Raw genomic sequence first — 15,960 nt, forward strand, 5'->3', positions numbered from 1 at the left:
CGCAGAGCTTCGCCTAAGCACCACTACGATATTACCAAGGTGGAATATGGTGGAGGGGGCACCGCACACGGCTGGGAGAGATCAATAGATCAACTTGTGTGTCATCGGGTGCCCCTAGCCTCAGTATATAAAGGAGGAGAGGAGGGGAGGGCCGACCCTCTCTATGGCGCGCCCTGGAGGAGTCCTACTCCCACCGGGAGTAGGATTCCCCCCTTCCAAGTAGTAGGAGTAGGAGTCAAGGAAAGGGAAAAGAGAAGAGAAGGAAGGCGGGGGCGCAGCCCCTCCCCCTAGTCCAATTTGGACTAGGCCTTGGGGGCGCGCAGCCTCCCCTCTCTCTTTCCCCTAAAGCCCAATAAGGCCCATATACTCCCCGGCGAATTCCTCTAACTCTCTGGTACTCCGATAAATACCCGAATCACTCGGAACCTTTCCGATGTCCGAATATAGTCGTCCAATGTATTGTTCTTTACGTCTCGACCATTTTGAGACTCCTCGTCATGTCCCAGATCTCATCCGGGACTCCAAACTACCTTCGGTACATCAAAACACATAACTCATAATATAAATCGTCACCGAGCGTTAAGCGTGCGGACCCTACGGGTTCGAGAACTATGTAGACATGACCAAGACACATCTCTGGTCAATAACCAATAGCGGAACCTGGATGCTCATATTGGCTCCTACATATTCTACGAAGATCTTTATTGGTCAAACCATATAACAACATATGTTGTTCCCTTTGTCATCGGTATGTTACTTGCCCGAGATTCGATCGTCGGTATCTCAATACCTAGTTCAATCTCGTTACCGGCAAGTCTCTTTACTCATTCCGTAATGCATCATCCCGCAACTAACTCATTAGTCACATTGCTTGCAAGGCTTACAGTGATGTGCATTACCGAGAGGGCCCAGAGATACCCCTCCGACAATAGCAGTGACAAATCCTAATCTCCAAATACGCCAACTCAACAAGTACCTTCGGAGACACCTGTAGAGCACCTTTATAATCACCAGTTACTTTGTGACGTTTGGTAGCACACAAAGTGTTCCTTCGGTAAACGGGAGTTGCATAATCTCATAGTCATAGGAACATGTATAAGTCATGAAGAAAGCAATAGCAACATACTAAACGATCAAGTGCTAAGCTAACGGAATGGGTCAAGTCAATCACATCATTCTCCTAATGATGTGATCCCGTTAATCAAATGTCAACTCATGTCTATGGCTAGGAAACTTAACCATCTTTGATTCAACGAGCTAGTCAAGTAGAGGCATACTAGTGACATTATGTTTGTCTATGTATTCACACATGTACTAAGTTTCCGGTTAATACAATTCTAGCATGAATAATAAACATTTATCATGAAATAAGGAAATAAATAATAACTTTATTATTGCCTCTAGGGCATATTTCCTTCATGATGATCATCACACTTTTATTTACTTACAACTCAAGAATTACAACTCAATACGTAGAACAAAATATGACTCTATGTGAATGCCTCCGGCGGTGGACCGGGATGTGCAATGAATCAAGAGTGACATGTATGAAAATCGTGAACGGTGGCTTTGCCACAAATACAATGTCAACTACATGATCATGCAAAGCAAAATGACAATGATGAAGCGTGTCATAGTAAACGTAACGGTGGAAAGTTGCATGGCAATATATCTCGGAATGGCTATGGAAATGCCATAATAGGTAGGTATGGTGGCTATTTTGAGGAAGGTATATGGTAGGTGTATGATACCAGCGAAAGGTGCGTGGTATTAGAGAGGCTAGCAATGGTGGAAGGGTGAGAGTGCGTATAATCCATGGACTCAACATTAGTCATAAAGAACTCAAATACTTATTGCAAAAATCTATTAGTTATCGAAACGAAGTACTACGCGCATGCTTCTAGGGGGATAGATTGGTAGGAAAAGACCATCGCTCGTCCCGGACCGCCACTCATAAGGAAGACAATCAATAAATAAATCATGCTCCGACTTCATCACATAAGGGTTCACCATATGTGCATGCTACAGGAATCACAAACTTTAACACAAGTATTTATCAAATTCACAACTACTCAACTAGCATGACTCTAATATCACCATCTTCATATCTCAAAACAATCTTCAAGTATCAAACTTCTCATAGTATTCAATGCACTTTATATGAAAGTTTTTATTATACCCATCTTGGATGCCTATCATATTAGGACTAGTTTCATAACCAAAGCAAATTACCATGCTGTTTAGGACTCTCAAAATAATATAAATGAAGCATGAGAGTTCATCTATTTCTTCAAAATAAAACCACCGCCGTGCTCTAAAAGGATATAAGTGAAGCACTAGAGCAAATGACAAACTACTCCAAAAGATATAAGTGAAGATCAATGAGTAGTTGAATAATTATGTAACTATGTGAAGACTCTCTAACATTTAAAAATTTCAGATCTTGGTATTTTATTCAAACAGCAAGCAAAACAAAAAAGAATGACGCTCCAAGCAAAACACATATCATGTGGTGAATAAAAATATAGCTCCAAGTAAAGTTACCGATGAACGAAGACAAAAGAGGGGATGCCATCCGGGGCATCCCCAAGCTTAGGATCTTGTTTGTCCTTGAATAATAACTTGGGGTGCCTCGGGCATCCCCAACCTTAGGCTCTTGCCACTCCTTATTCCATAGTTCATCGAATCTTTACCCAAAACTTGAAAACTTCACAACACAAAACTCAACAGGAAACTTCTAAGCTCCGTTAGTATAAGAAAATAAATCACCACTTATGTACTATTGTGAACTCATTCTAAATTCATATTGGTGTAATATCTACTATATTCCAACTTCTCTATGATTCGTACCCTCCGATACTACTCATAGATTCATCAAAATAAGCAAACAACACATAAAAAAGAGAATATGTCAAAAACAGAACAGTCTGTAGTAATCTGTATCATTCGAATACTTCTGTAACTCCAAAAATTCTGAAATAAATTGGAGGACGTGAGTAATTTGCCTATAGATCTTCTGCAAAAATAATCAACCTAAAATCACTCTCCAGTAAAAAATGGCAGCTAATCTCGTGAGCGCAAAGTTTCTGGTTTTTACAGCAAGATCGCAAAGACTTCACCCAAGTCTTCCCAAAGGTTCTACTTGGCACAAACACTAAATAAAACATAAAACCACATCTAAACAGAAGCTAGATGAATTATTTATTACTAAACAGGAGCAAAAGGCAAAGAACGAAAATAAAATTGGGTTGCCTCCCAACAAGCGCTAACGTTTAACGCCACTAGCTAGGCATGATGATTTCAATGATGCTCACATAAAAGATAAGAATTGAAACATAGAGAGAGCATCATGAAACACATGGCAAGCACATTTAAGTTTAACCACTTCCTATGCATAGGGATTTTGTGAGCAAACAACTTATGGGAACAATAATCAACTAGCATAGGAAGGCAAAACAAGCATAACTTTAAAACTTTTAACACATAGAGAGGAAACTTGATATTATTGCAATTCCTACAAGCATATGTTCCTCCCTCATAATAATTTTCAGTAGCATCATGAATGAATTCAACCATATAACCAGCACATAAAGCATTCTTTTCATGATCTACATGCATAGAAATTTTATTACTCTCCACATAAGCAAATTTGTTCTCATAAATAGTAGTGGGAGCAAACTCAACAAAATAACAATCATGTGAAGCATAATCCAATTCAAAATTAAAATCATAATGACAAGTTTCATGGTTATATTTATTATTTATAGCAAACATGTCATCACAATAATCATCATAAATAGGAGGCATGTTATCATCATAATATATTTTCTCATCAAAACTTGGGGGACAAAAAATATCATCTTCATCAAACATAGCATCCCCAAGCTTGTGGCTTTGCATATCATTAGCATCATGAATATTCATAGAATTCATACTAACAACATTGCAATCATGCTCATCATACAAAGATTTAGTGCCAAACATTCTTATGCATTCTTCTTCTAGCACTTGAGCACAATTTTCCTTTCCATCATTTTCACGAAAGATATTAAAAAGATGAAGCATATGAGGCAACCTTAATTCCATTTTTTTGTAGTTTTCTTTTATAAACTAAACTAGTGATAAAACAAGAAACAAAAAGATTCGATTGCAAGATCTAAAGATATACCTTCAAGTACTCACCTCCCCGGCAACGGCGCCAGAAATTGCTTGATGTCTACTACGCAACCTTCTCCTTGTAGACGTTGTTGGGCCTCCAAGTGCAGAGGTTTGTAGCACAGTAGCAAATTTCCCTCAAGTGGATGACCTAAGGTTTATCAATCCGTGGGAGGCGTAGGATGAAGATGGTCTCTCTCAAACAACCCTGCAACCAAATAACAAAGAGTCTCTTGTGTCCCCAACACATCCAATACAATGGTAAATTGTATAGGTGCACTAGTTCGGCGAAGAGATGGTGATACAAGTGCAATATGGATGGTAGATATAGGTTTTTGTAATCTGAAAATATAAAAACAGCAAGGTAACTAATGATAAAAGTGAGCAAAAACGATATTGCAATGCATTGAAACAAGGCCTAGGGTTCATGCTTTCACTAGTGCAAGTTCTCTCAACAATAATAACATAACTGGATCATATAACTATCCCTCAACATGCAACAAAGAGTCACTCGAAAGTCACTAATAGCGGAGAACAAACAAAGAGATTATTGTAGGGTATGAAACCACCTCAAAGTTATCCTTTCTGATCGATCTATTCAAGAGTCCGTAGTAAAATAACATGAAGCTATTCTTTCCGTTCGATCTATCATAGAGTTCATACTAGAATAACACCTTAAGGCACAAATCAACCAAAACCCTAATGTCACCTAGATACTCCAATGTCACCTCAAGTATCCATGGGTATGATTATACGATATGCATCACACAATATCAAATTCATCTATTCAACCAACTCAAAGAACTTCAAAGAGTGCCCCAAAGTTTCTACCGGAGAGTCAAGACGAAAACGTGTGCCAACCCCTATGCATAAGTTCACAAGGTCACTGAACCCGCAAGTTGATCACCAAAACATACATCAATTAGATCACGTGATATCCCATTGTCACCACAGATAAGCACATGCAAGACATACATCAAGTGTTCTCAAATCCTTAAAGACTCAATCCGATAAGATAACTTCAAAGGGAAAACTCAATCCATTACAAGAGAGTAGAGGGGGAGAAACACATAAGATCCAACTATAATAGCAAAGCTCGCGATACATCAAGATCGTGCCAAATCAAGAACACGAGAGAGAGAGAGAGATCAAACACATAGCTACTGGTACATACCCTTATCCCCAAGGGTGAACTGCTCCCTCCTGGTCATGGAGAGCGCTGGGATGATGAAGATGGCCACCGGAGAGGGATCCCCCCTCCAACAGGGTGTCGAAACAGGGTCCTGATTGGTTTTTGGTGGCTATAGAGGCTTGCGGCGGCGGAACTCCTGATCTAGGTTATTTTCTGGAGGTTTCTATATTTATAGGAATTTTTGGCGTAGGTCTCACGTCAGGGGGGTCTCCCAGCCGTCCACGAGATAGGGGGCGCGCCCAGGGGGTACGGCGCGCCCCCCACCCTCGTGGGCAGCCCGGGACTCTTCTGGCCCAACTCTTTTACTCCAGGGGCTTCTTTTCATCCATAAAAAGCATCAAAAATTGGCACGTCAATTGGACTCCGTTTGGTATTCTTTTTAGTAAAACTCAAAAACAAGGAAAAAACAGAAACTGGCACTGGGCTCTAGGTTAATAGATTAGTCCCAAAAATCATATAAAATAGCATATAAATGCATATAAAACATCCAAGATTGATAATATAATAGCATGGAACAATCAAAAATTATAGATACGTTGGAGACGTATCACTCATCCATTGGATGGACAGTCTCGCAAAGCTGCCTCCCATTCCACCAATGACGACTTTGCAACTCAAGATTCTACCGCTAAAGCTTGAAAGCAAAATCCTCAAGCCACTGCTCCGCGTGTGATGACTGATCGTGAACTTCTCCTCAGTCTTCATCGGAAAGTTGATCGAAATCACAAGTGGCTCAAGTGTCAGTTTGGCACAATTCTTCAGAACATGACTGTCATGCAAAACACTGTGAAGAAGAACCACTACTACTTGCATGAAGTTTTTGATCGCACTTGGGCCATATTGTCTCACCTCTATGGTGATGAAGCTCTCAAGGAGATGGGCTTCTAATAGGACTTTGACTGGTCTCAGCCACCTTCGAAGAAATTCAAGAAGGTCAAAGTTCCTCAGCTAGTCGCCAGTTCATATTTTTCATCGCGTAAGACAGATGAAGCTAAAGACTTGAACAACACTGCGGTAGCCCTACCTCAACGGACGACCTCAACAACATTGGCGCTCCTCCATTGACATCATGATGATATTCTTTAGGGGCGTTAGTCCTTATTTTTCGTCCCTTTTGGTCATTCGATGACAATGGCGGAGAAATTTGAGTTAGTCTTCAAGCGGGTCTTATATTTGGGCGTTTATTCGTTAAGTTACAACTCTTGCTCTTCTGAGGTGTTTGCTCTGATGAGTTGTAAACTTAAGTCCTATTGTGCTCTGACTCTTTTGAACTGCTTTTCTGCATGTTTATTTCCTCAAGTACGTTAATGCACGCATGCTGAATTCGTCAGAGTCCATATTTCATCATGCATTTCAAATTCTTCATATTATATGTTAAATGCGTGTATGAATTACAAGATATATGGGGAGATCTCCATGATTTTACTCTAAAATATGCATTTTCTATTCAAAGCAAATTCCTCAAATATGCACATCTTCAGGGGGAGTTCTTTTATATCTTGCAATCAAATTCCTTAATATCAGTATTTACACTTCATATGTTTATCCCCGTTGAAAACAGAATCGATTTGTCATCAATCACCAAAAAGGGGGAGATTGTTAGTGCATCTAGTGCCCCTTAGTGATTTTGGTGTATTGAAGACTTATAGGTTAAGGGACTAATGTGTTTGTGAGTGTACACTGATTCTATAAGTCTATGAGGAGTTTGATATTTACGATGAAAGTCGACCCCTAAAAATGAATATCTTCAGTTGAAGACTTTGGTTTTCTTGAAGACTTTGAAAGTGAGGAAATTGGAGTGACCTTGAAGACTTCGATATTGATGCGAGGATTATGTAGCGTGAAGACTTTTGTTTTCATAGTTTCATTTTCTCTTTCTTAAGTCATAGGAAACACCGTACTGTTAAAGGGGTTCGAGGTAAAACTAAGGAAAGACTTTCCAAGTGATGCTCATCTCAAAATCCTACACCTACCCAATCCTTTCGAGTGAAGCCATTGGAAATCTCATACAGTTCAGTCAATTTCTTCAGTGATAGAGACTAAGATCTTCTGGTCTTTGAAGAATTTGTTCTGACTGAGGAGTTAGGAATTCGATAGTGCGGATTGCCTACAAGTGAGGAACACGATAGCCCTGAGGAATTTGAGAGCTCAAATTTCCGACTGTTGCTGTGCTATGCACCAGCTGTCCCAAAATATCTTATCCACCTGACGGTCATATCATTGAAGGGCGTTTATGTCTTATCATGTCGGGCTGCTCCCTAGGCTATAAATAGCCCCCCCTACAACCACTAGTTGGTTGGCTGCTCCGAGAGAAACTGGCACTTGTCGTTGAGAGCATCCCATCCTCCGAGGACTTTGAGCAAAATCATCAAGTGAGGAAAAATCCAAACCTAAACACCTACAAACCCAAAGTGCTCGAGCATCACTAAAGAGATTGTTCCTATATGGAACCGATGCTTGTTACCTTTGAGGACTGTGCATCCTTCAAATGATTAGGCGTCATGGTCTAGAGCATCCAAGATGAATTGTGGATCGCCGATTGACCGAGTCTGTGAAGGTTTGGAAGTCACCTGAAGACTTACCACGAGTGATTGGGCGAGGTCTGTGTGATCTTAGCTCAAGGAGAATACGGTGAGGACTGTGTGTCCTTAGGTTTAAATACCTAGCCGCTCCAACCAGACATACGACTGTCACAACAGTTGGAACTGGTCTACCAAATCATCGTCTTCACCAAGCTACTGGTTCTATTTCCTCAACCCTTTCATTTCCTCATTCAAGTGTTGATGAACTTGATCATTACTGTTTGATGATTTTGACTGAGGACTTTCTCAATTTCTTCAATCCAAATTCTTCAGTCACTTTGTCTTTAGCCTGCTTATCCTGTTTTCACGCTACTTGTGCTCTGTGTATGTTTCATTTCATCATGATGACTATGCTACTGCTTTGTTATGCATGCACCTGAGTCTCTTCACCGCAGTGTCGTAGCCAATGGTGATGCGGTACTCTGATGCGCCCGGAAGTGCCGCGAGCAGTGTGATATGGATATGATGTGTGGAGATTGAACAACCATGTGTGGGCTTTTTGCTACCTCATCTATTACAGAAAAGAGAAGACGGAAGAGCTACTAACCCAGGGATGGCAACCATTTGTAGTTACAAAAAGTTGTACCTCATGATTTACTAGAATTTTCTTGTGAGGTGGTATGGGTGAGTCCTGGATGATGAGGTGGATAAGATGCATGTCAACAGAAATAGGATAATGAGGTTTTGAGTGAGCATGAATTATTTAGGTAGTATTACAGATGAAGCATAACATTATAGTCCATATTAGACTTTTCACTTGGGCAATAACTCTAGTGGACATAAAAGGTAGTTGGTAATGGACGAAGGAGAACGGGAGACATGATAATAGTGCGAGAAGGCAATAGGTGAGGCAGCTCTTGGTTTAATGGGTTCGCCTGTAGCTTTTTTTAGAAACACCAGTAATTTTATTCATACTAATAAAAATTACAGTACACTGATTTGGACCTAAGGTCCAAGAAAATACAAAATAACCCCTATGGCTAAGAGTTACAGTGATATCTCTTGAAAACACTTTCTTCGTGGTATCGATCTCTGCTCGAAGAAATACTCCAAAGACTTCGGTAAACAGGCTACAATTGAACTGGAGCAATGATGTTATCACTCTTTCACCCACACGAACATTAATAATAATGGTTTTTGAAAGCGCCTTGAGTCGCCCATCTAAAAAGATGGGAAACCATGATCGATGAATGTATTTCGGCCGAGGATGAACCCCTATAAGTGCAGGACGTTGAATTACTATATCTTCACCATGATGTCGATGAAAGATTTCACCTATCAGACCAACAAAAAAGCTTGATGCAACATAAACTCATCAGATTCGAATAATCGGATATGTGAGGACAGAAAACTCTCTAACATCATGGCACCGCCATAAGAGCGAGAGGAAACTTATTCTCAAAAAACTATGATGATCACTAGACGTTGACGAAGAACATAGAGGTTTTGAAGATCCAAGGTCCCCCCACCTCTCAGTGCCAAGATGGCAGCCAAAGGCGAGGGGACCTAAAATTCTCAGATCGCGGCGACGGCGACGGAAGAAAACCCTCGTACACCAAGTCAAATAATTTTGGCCGGTAGCTTTTTCCAAATCTATCGCAAGCCCACAAACAAACGAACGAAAAACAAAATATGGGTCAAGCCCACATCCTCCGACGTCTAGAAACAGGCTGATGGAGAAAGGAAAACAAGGAGGCTGAAACAATGGTCGTGACAAAGGAATCACACAGCAGAACGATGCGGATGATTCTCGATAAAAAAGCATAATGTTGCGGATCGGGGTTAGGACGAGATTTACAACAAAGAACGGATCAAATAAGGATCCCAAGGTCCAAGATTTAAATCTGAGGTAGCTATTTCACATCTGAAATAGCAAACTATAACATTATAGTCCATATTAGACTTTTCACTTGGGCAATAACTCCAGTGGATAAAAACCGAAAATATGTAACTCGGTTATGATATAACTAGCAAAAACGGCTGTGCGTTGCGATGGGAGAAAAATAATAATCTGCAATTGCCATGACCACATTTTGTTGCATCACCGAGATACACTATCACTCTCATTTTCATAAAATCGTGAACAATTATAAAAATCATGAGCATTTTTTTAAACTTGTGAACATATCTGAAACTGTGAACATTTTTCCAATTAATGAACATTTTTATAGATTTTCGAACATTTTTCTAAAATCATGAACATTTTGCAATTTGCAAATATATTCTAAAATTTTTGAAAATTTTCTAAAATATTTTTCTTGAATAGGCGAACATTTCTAGAATCAACGAACATTTTTTTGAAATTGGTGGAACAATTTTTAAATTGACAAACATTTTTAGAAATAGGCGAACATTTTCAGAATCAAGCGATGGTCATTTTTTAATCAGCAAACATTTTATGTATCAATAAACTATTTGTAAGTCAACAGTTTTTTAATTTTTAGTATATTTTTCAATTCTTGAACATTTTTAATACACAATTTTTTTTATAAAATCATGAACACTTTTTTATTTCCCAAACATTTGTTTTAAAAATTACGATTATTATGTGAATATGCGAACATTTTAGAAATCCAAAAACATTTATGAATTACGAAAAAATATTTCGAAATTTCTTTTTAAAATTTTTGAAACTTTTTTTAAGTCCCAAATTATTTAAAGTAGAAAAAACAAAGAAAAAAAAGGAAAACAAAAAAGATATAACGAAATTTAAAAAACCTTCTGCCTAGACATAGGCCGGCCCAAACAGGCGCGGTGGGAGGCGCGCAGTGTCTTATCCCAGCGTGCAGAGAGCTGTATAGAAGGTTTCTAGTGCATGGACCATCCCAAGCGGAGATTCTCTGTGTGAAACTTTTTTTAATCACTTATAGGTTGCATTACTGCGCAATATTTTGTAAATTGGGGGCAATTTCGGTGACATACCGCCAGAAGCAATAGCCCATTTATCTTTACCTACTAATAAATCACGCATTGGTTCACCGTCGTGGACTTTTTACGAAAAAGTACTTATGTTTTTTCCTTATTGAACACGCAGTCCCTAATTTAGTCGATCCGGAATGTTCGTTTCTTAAAAAAACTGGCCATCACGCGGAGCGCCGCTGCTCCATGGAGTTTCATAAATAAAAAGGTCAGCGAGGTGGTCTTCGAGAGGAGCCTGCCGCACAAAGCAGCTTGTGGGACAGCGGTGGCGAGCGAGGCAGCAGCAGCAGGACGAGGCTGCAACGGCTGAGCGAGGCAGGGAAAAACGGCAGCAAAGGGGATTGGACATGGAGCTCGGGCAGGGCTTGGTGTAGAACGGGAGGTTTGAGTTGGAGAAGAACAGCAGGAGCGGAGCTCGGCCAGCGTTTTGATTTTCGGCCGAAAAAACTAAATTTCGGCCGAATTTCGGCCATCTCGCCTGGGCTCGGTATATGGGTCTTTCGTCCGAATTATTTGGCCCAGTTTGAATTTATTTGCCCGGCCCAGCTTCTAGGGCCTTCATGTTACGCTTCTGCTCATATAAAAGCACGAACGCAAATGTCCCAACCCTAGTATCGCTGTTTTTCCTCTCGCTCCTCCTGTGGGCGGCGCCGCCGCTGCGCACAGAACACATCCTCGCCAGCGTAGCTTCTCCGGCGTCCGGCCAACGCGCTCACTAGCCTCCCGCCTTCCTCCACATCTCCTCGCCTCCACCCCATCTAGTTCGTGCCATTCGCTGCTCCAAGACAAGGGCATGGCGCTCGGCGGCTGCGGCAACGAAGCTGATGGTGCACGAGCCAACAATGGAGGCAGTAGCACGGGGCAGCGACAGCAGCATGGAGGGCGTCCTCTTGTTTGGGAAGGTACAAGCTTTCTTGATGCGTATACATCTCAATCAAGTACGTAGATGCAGTTTCAGTTTCAGTACGTAGATGCAGTTTCAGTTTCAGTACGTAGATGCAGTTTCAGTACTTGTGCTTCTTTAGATGAATGAGAGGCTGCAATATCATACAGGGGTAAGAAAAACTCACTCTTGATGATTTGAACAGAGTAGTGGCATCATTAATCTGAAATACACATGCATCTTGTAGTCACCAAGGATTCTGACAATGTTTTGACTTGGTATATAATCTGAAACGTACATGCATTTGGTAGTCAGAAAGGTTGCCCACGATCTGGTAATAGAAAAGTGGTTACAACCAGTGGCTTGTGCACAAAATTAAAGCTTTTATTATCACATCCAACCACTGGCTTGTATATTTGCAGAAGCATCCCATGTTTGAATCGATCATTTCTTTAGATCTACAACGCGTCCAATATAAACTTCAGTTGTGTTTGTGTATTTAACTAAGTAGTTGTTGACCACTGATTAATTTCAATGTCCAGCGGTACTAGAGCATCAGCTTGTATATAAATTATTTATTCCTTAGTATCTAAACTAGATAATCTGTCTGTACTGTTTTTGTTCCTCATTCATATCAGGACACCCTAGTAAGAAAGGTTTGCTTTCTTAGCTGTCTACTCTTTATAACTGACCGTCGTTCTTTTGTCATGTGATTTTCAGGTAATGGAACTGCAAATAGGAGTGGCAGCGGCGACCAGGATGCAAATGGAAGTGGTTCCCAAAGACCTTGGAAAGGTATTACTATGCTTTGCTTGGTCACACGATGCTATTGGAACCATGATCTTTATTTGCTAGGTTCAATTAAACTGATGTTTGTAACCTTGCAATGCAGGACTTAAAGACAATAACTTATATGATCCTTGGAACCATGCATGGCCGTATTATGGGGGTTTTGATTGCACGTACTGCAGCCTAAAGCACAAAGGTGGAGGTGCAACCCGTGTCGCGGAGCACCTTGGTGGTATTGTAGGTAATGTGAGGAGCTGTCCCAATGTGCCAAGAAATGTGAGAGATGCAATGAGAGAGTGCCGGGATGAATCAAGGAGGAAGAAAAGAGACAAACAAAATAGCAGGCTGAGAATTGAAAGAAATATTATGGAAGGGTTGTATAAAAAAGGAGGGGTGGTTAACGTACCAGATGATGATGAAGAAGAAATTCAGATGAATATTAGAGAAGCATTGCGTGACCAGAATGTCTCTCGCAGAATTGAAAGGAGAATTGGATCTGTCCTACAATTGTCTTATGTTCTTAAAATATTTGCTTTGTTCTAATTAGGTATGTACATATGTTATTACAATATTGTTCTTGAATACTTGGATCTGTCCTATAGTTGTTTTATGTTCTCAATGCCTTGTTCTCATTAGGTATATATGCATTTTACGTATGTTATTACAATATTGTTCTTGAATACTTGGATCTGTCCTATAGTTGTTTTATGTTCTTAATGGCTTGTTCTCATTAGGTATATATGCATTTTACGTAATTTTGCAGACTTTATCTATAGAGAGATTGAAAAGGTTGTCGAAGAGATAGGGCATGAGCATATAGTTCAAATAGTAACCGATAATGGATCCAATTATAAGAAAGCTTGCAAAACCCTTATAGAAGAACCAAAATACTCTCATATTGTTTGGCAACCGTGTGCGGCCCATACCGTCAATCTTATGCTAAAAGATATAGCAAAATTTCCTGAGGTTGATGTGATAGTCAAGAGTACCAAAGGATTGGAAGGAGTGTCAGTGGAGGTATGAGCCTGGGTATGTGTTTGCTGAAGAGTGTTTGTCTAGTAATGTTTGGTGGAACGCACTAGAGTGGGTATTGAGTTCATTGAGGCCACTTTATACGGCCATGAGGTATGCTGATACACAAAAACAATGCACACTTTCTGGCTTCAAAAAAAGCATGATGCTTGCTATACAAAGGATGGAAGCCCATCTTGGCCCTACATCAAGGTTGTACCTTTCGTTCATGCGCAAGGTGGGCAAGAGGATAGATGCAATGGAAGAAGATACATTTATGGTTGCAGGTAGTGATAAATGATTCGGCCTTCGCAATTTATGTTTCTCTTTTTTCTGTTCTTTAACTCATGTGGCTCTATTGTTTTTCAGCTGCTGTCCTTGACCCATATACACATTACAAGCTGAACCTTTGCAACCACACAGATTATGCCACTTCACTAACAGATGCGATAGCGAAGATATTAGACCCAGTGAGTGCTCTTTCAGCCATTGATGAAGTGAGCAAGTTCAGGGAGTGCCAAGGGAGGTTTGGGACCAGATTGGCAGAAGAAGCTGCGGCGAGAATGGGGCCAAGTAAGTTATGGTGTTTTAGTTCTAGAATTTCCATTTCCTTTTGGTTTGCATTCCTGAAAATTTCATTGGTGTTATCTTGCAGCCCAATGGTGGTTTCAGTTTGGAGGGGATGTTCCTGCATTGCAGAAATGTGCAATGAGAATTTGCTCACAATGTGTCTCCTCTAGTGGGTGTGAGAGAAATTGGAGCGCTTTTGCTTTGGTGCACACAAAGCAAAGAAGTCGTCTTCTATATGACAAGCTCCACAAGCTAGTTTCTGTACGCTACAACTTAAAGGTATAAACCATCACTTTTACTTTCTACTTTGTGTTGTCCTTGCATGTCATATAATTTACTTGTTTACTATTCAAACCTTGAAGATACGTGCTGAAGAAGATCAAGAGAAAGAGAGATATATAGATAAAGAAATTGATCCAAGTGCATTGCTAATGGATACCACAATGTTTGATGAAACAAACCCAATAATGGAGTGGCTGAATGAGGATGTAGAGGATCCGATTGTGGATGGAGCTGATGCAGCTAGTGCTGTTTTTGAGCAAATAAGGCGCCTCAACTCAAGCAGGAAGGCGTCTTATGTTGGTTCAAAGGGTAATAACAAGAAAAGAAAGAGGAATGATGATGATGAGAATGAGTTTCTTGAAACTGAGAGTGAGGATGATGAAGAAGAGAATGAATATGTTGATAATGACATCGAGGATGATGATGGGGTGAGTGAGGATGATGAGGATGGTGAACAAGATCAGCTAGAGACACAAATGCAACTTGAAGAAGAGACACAAGAACAAGTTCAAAAGGAGGCACCAACAAGCACTGGCCATTTGGAGACTAGATCTGGACGACTTATTAGGAAGAAGACCAAGAACGTCAACAGCCTCTACTCGTAAATTTGGTAAGTCTCTTCTTTTTGGTGTTTCTGATTCAGGTTTGTTACTTAGAAAAATCTAGCTTGATGTATATGTTCAAAGCGGCTGATCTTTAAATAGCTTGATGTATATTGCTTTCTTTAAGTAGGTTGATCTTTAATTGTTCTCGTGCTCTAATGTTTATGCTCACTGTGTATGATTAGTACTGCTGTTCTAATTGCTCACCTAGTAGTGTTGCTGTAATTGATACTTATCTTCTTGTATTGTTGCTATAATTGCTACTTATCACATACCAGTGATGTTCTAGTTGCTACCAATCACTTAGTAGTGTTGTTCTAATTGCTACTTAACACAGTATTTTAGTTGCTACTTGGAACTGCTAGTTACTTAGATGTATGCACTCTGTATCATGACCCTTCCTCTGTTTTCTCCAAACCAGAAATGGCACGTGAGCAAAGGATATCAAGAAGCTTTTGGATGTTGGGAAGCTTGGAGCTGATGCTTCAAATAAGCTGATGGTTGTCTTTTGGAGATGTTTCTATGTTTAATGCTTTAAAGTCTTTTGGCTGTACTGGACTATTTAAACTTTGAACTATGCTGTGATGGTTGAACTGATGCTGGACGGTTAAGGGTTTATGTCAGAGGCAACTTTATAACTAATGTGTGCCTGTTATGTTGGACTGTTAAGGGTTATGTTGGAGGCAATTTTATAACTAATGTGTGTCTGTTATGTTGGATTGTTAACTGTTATGTTGGAGGCAACATTATAGCTAACGTGTGCCTGTTATGTTGGGCAGATTCAATTTTCTTAATCCCTAGAGCTTATTTGCTAAAGTTTATAAGATCTCTCCTGATGGTTGTTGTGCTGATATGTTTTGCTCTATTTTATTTAAAGTTTTGTTCAAATTTCGGCCGAATTTCGGCCAAATTTCGGTTAAATTTTGGCCAAATTTTCAAATTTTGATTTTGCAATTTCGTCCGAGATTTTGCTGA

General features: G+C 40.1%; 1 protein-coding gene across 1 annotated transcript; it reads left to right on the top strand.

Annotated features, from left to right (window-relative positions):
* The first annotated feature begins 11,460 nt into the window (after nt 1-11,460).
* Nucleotides 11,461-15,654, top strand: LOC123156018 (uncharacterized). Its single transcript, XM_044574184.1, has 8 exons — nt 11,461-11,750; nt 12,452-12,526; nt 12,624-13,067; nt 13,284-13,818; nt 13,901-14,104; nt 14,187-14,380; nt 14,464-14,993; nt 15,407-15,654. Exons 4-7 carry the CDS (start codon nt 13,641-13,643, stop codon nt 14,986-14,988), a joined length of 1,101 nt encoding a protein of 366 aa, XP_044430119.1. The 5' UTR covers nt 11,461-11,750; nt 12,452-12,526; nt 12,624-13,067; nt 13,284-13,640; the 3' UTR covers nt 14,989-14,993; nt 15,407-15,654.
* Nucleotides 15,655-15,960: the final 306 nt, after the last annotated feature.

This window comes from Triticum aestivum, chromosome 7B (genome assembly GCF_018294505.1).
Source record: "Triticum aestivum cultivar Chinese Spring chromosome 7B, IWGSC CS RefSeq v2.1, whole genome shotgun sequence".
Classification (NCBI taxonomy): Eukaryota; Viridiplantae; Streptophyta; class Magnoliopsida; order Poales; family Poaceae; genus Triticum; species Triticum aestivum.

Bases quoted from the DNA above. Each gene is read 5' to 3' on its own strand.
- LOC123156018 (XM_044574184.1), top strand. From the start codon at position 13,641: ATGAGGTATGCTGATACACAAAAACAATGCACACTTTCTGGCTTCAAA. The intron at 14,105-14,186 runs GTAAGTTATGGT...GTTATCTTGCAG, and splicing joins TGCGGCGAGAATGGGGCCAA to CCCAATGGTGGTTTCAGTTT. The intron at 14,381-14,463 runs GTATAAACCATC...CAAACCTTGAAG, and splicing joins CTGTACGCTACAACTTAAAG to ATACGTGCTGAAGAAGATCA.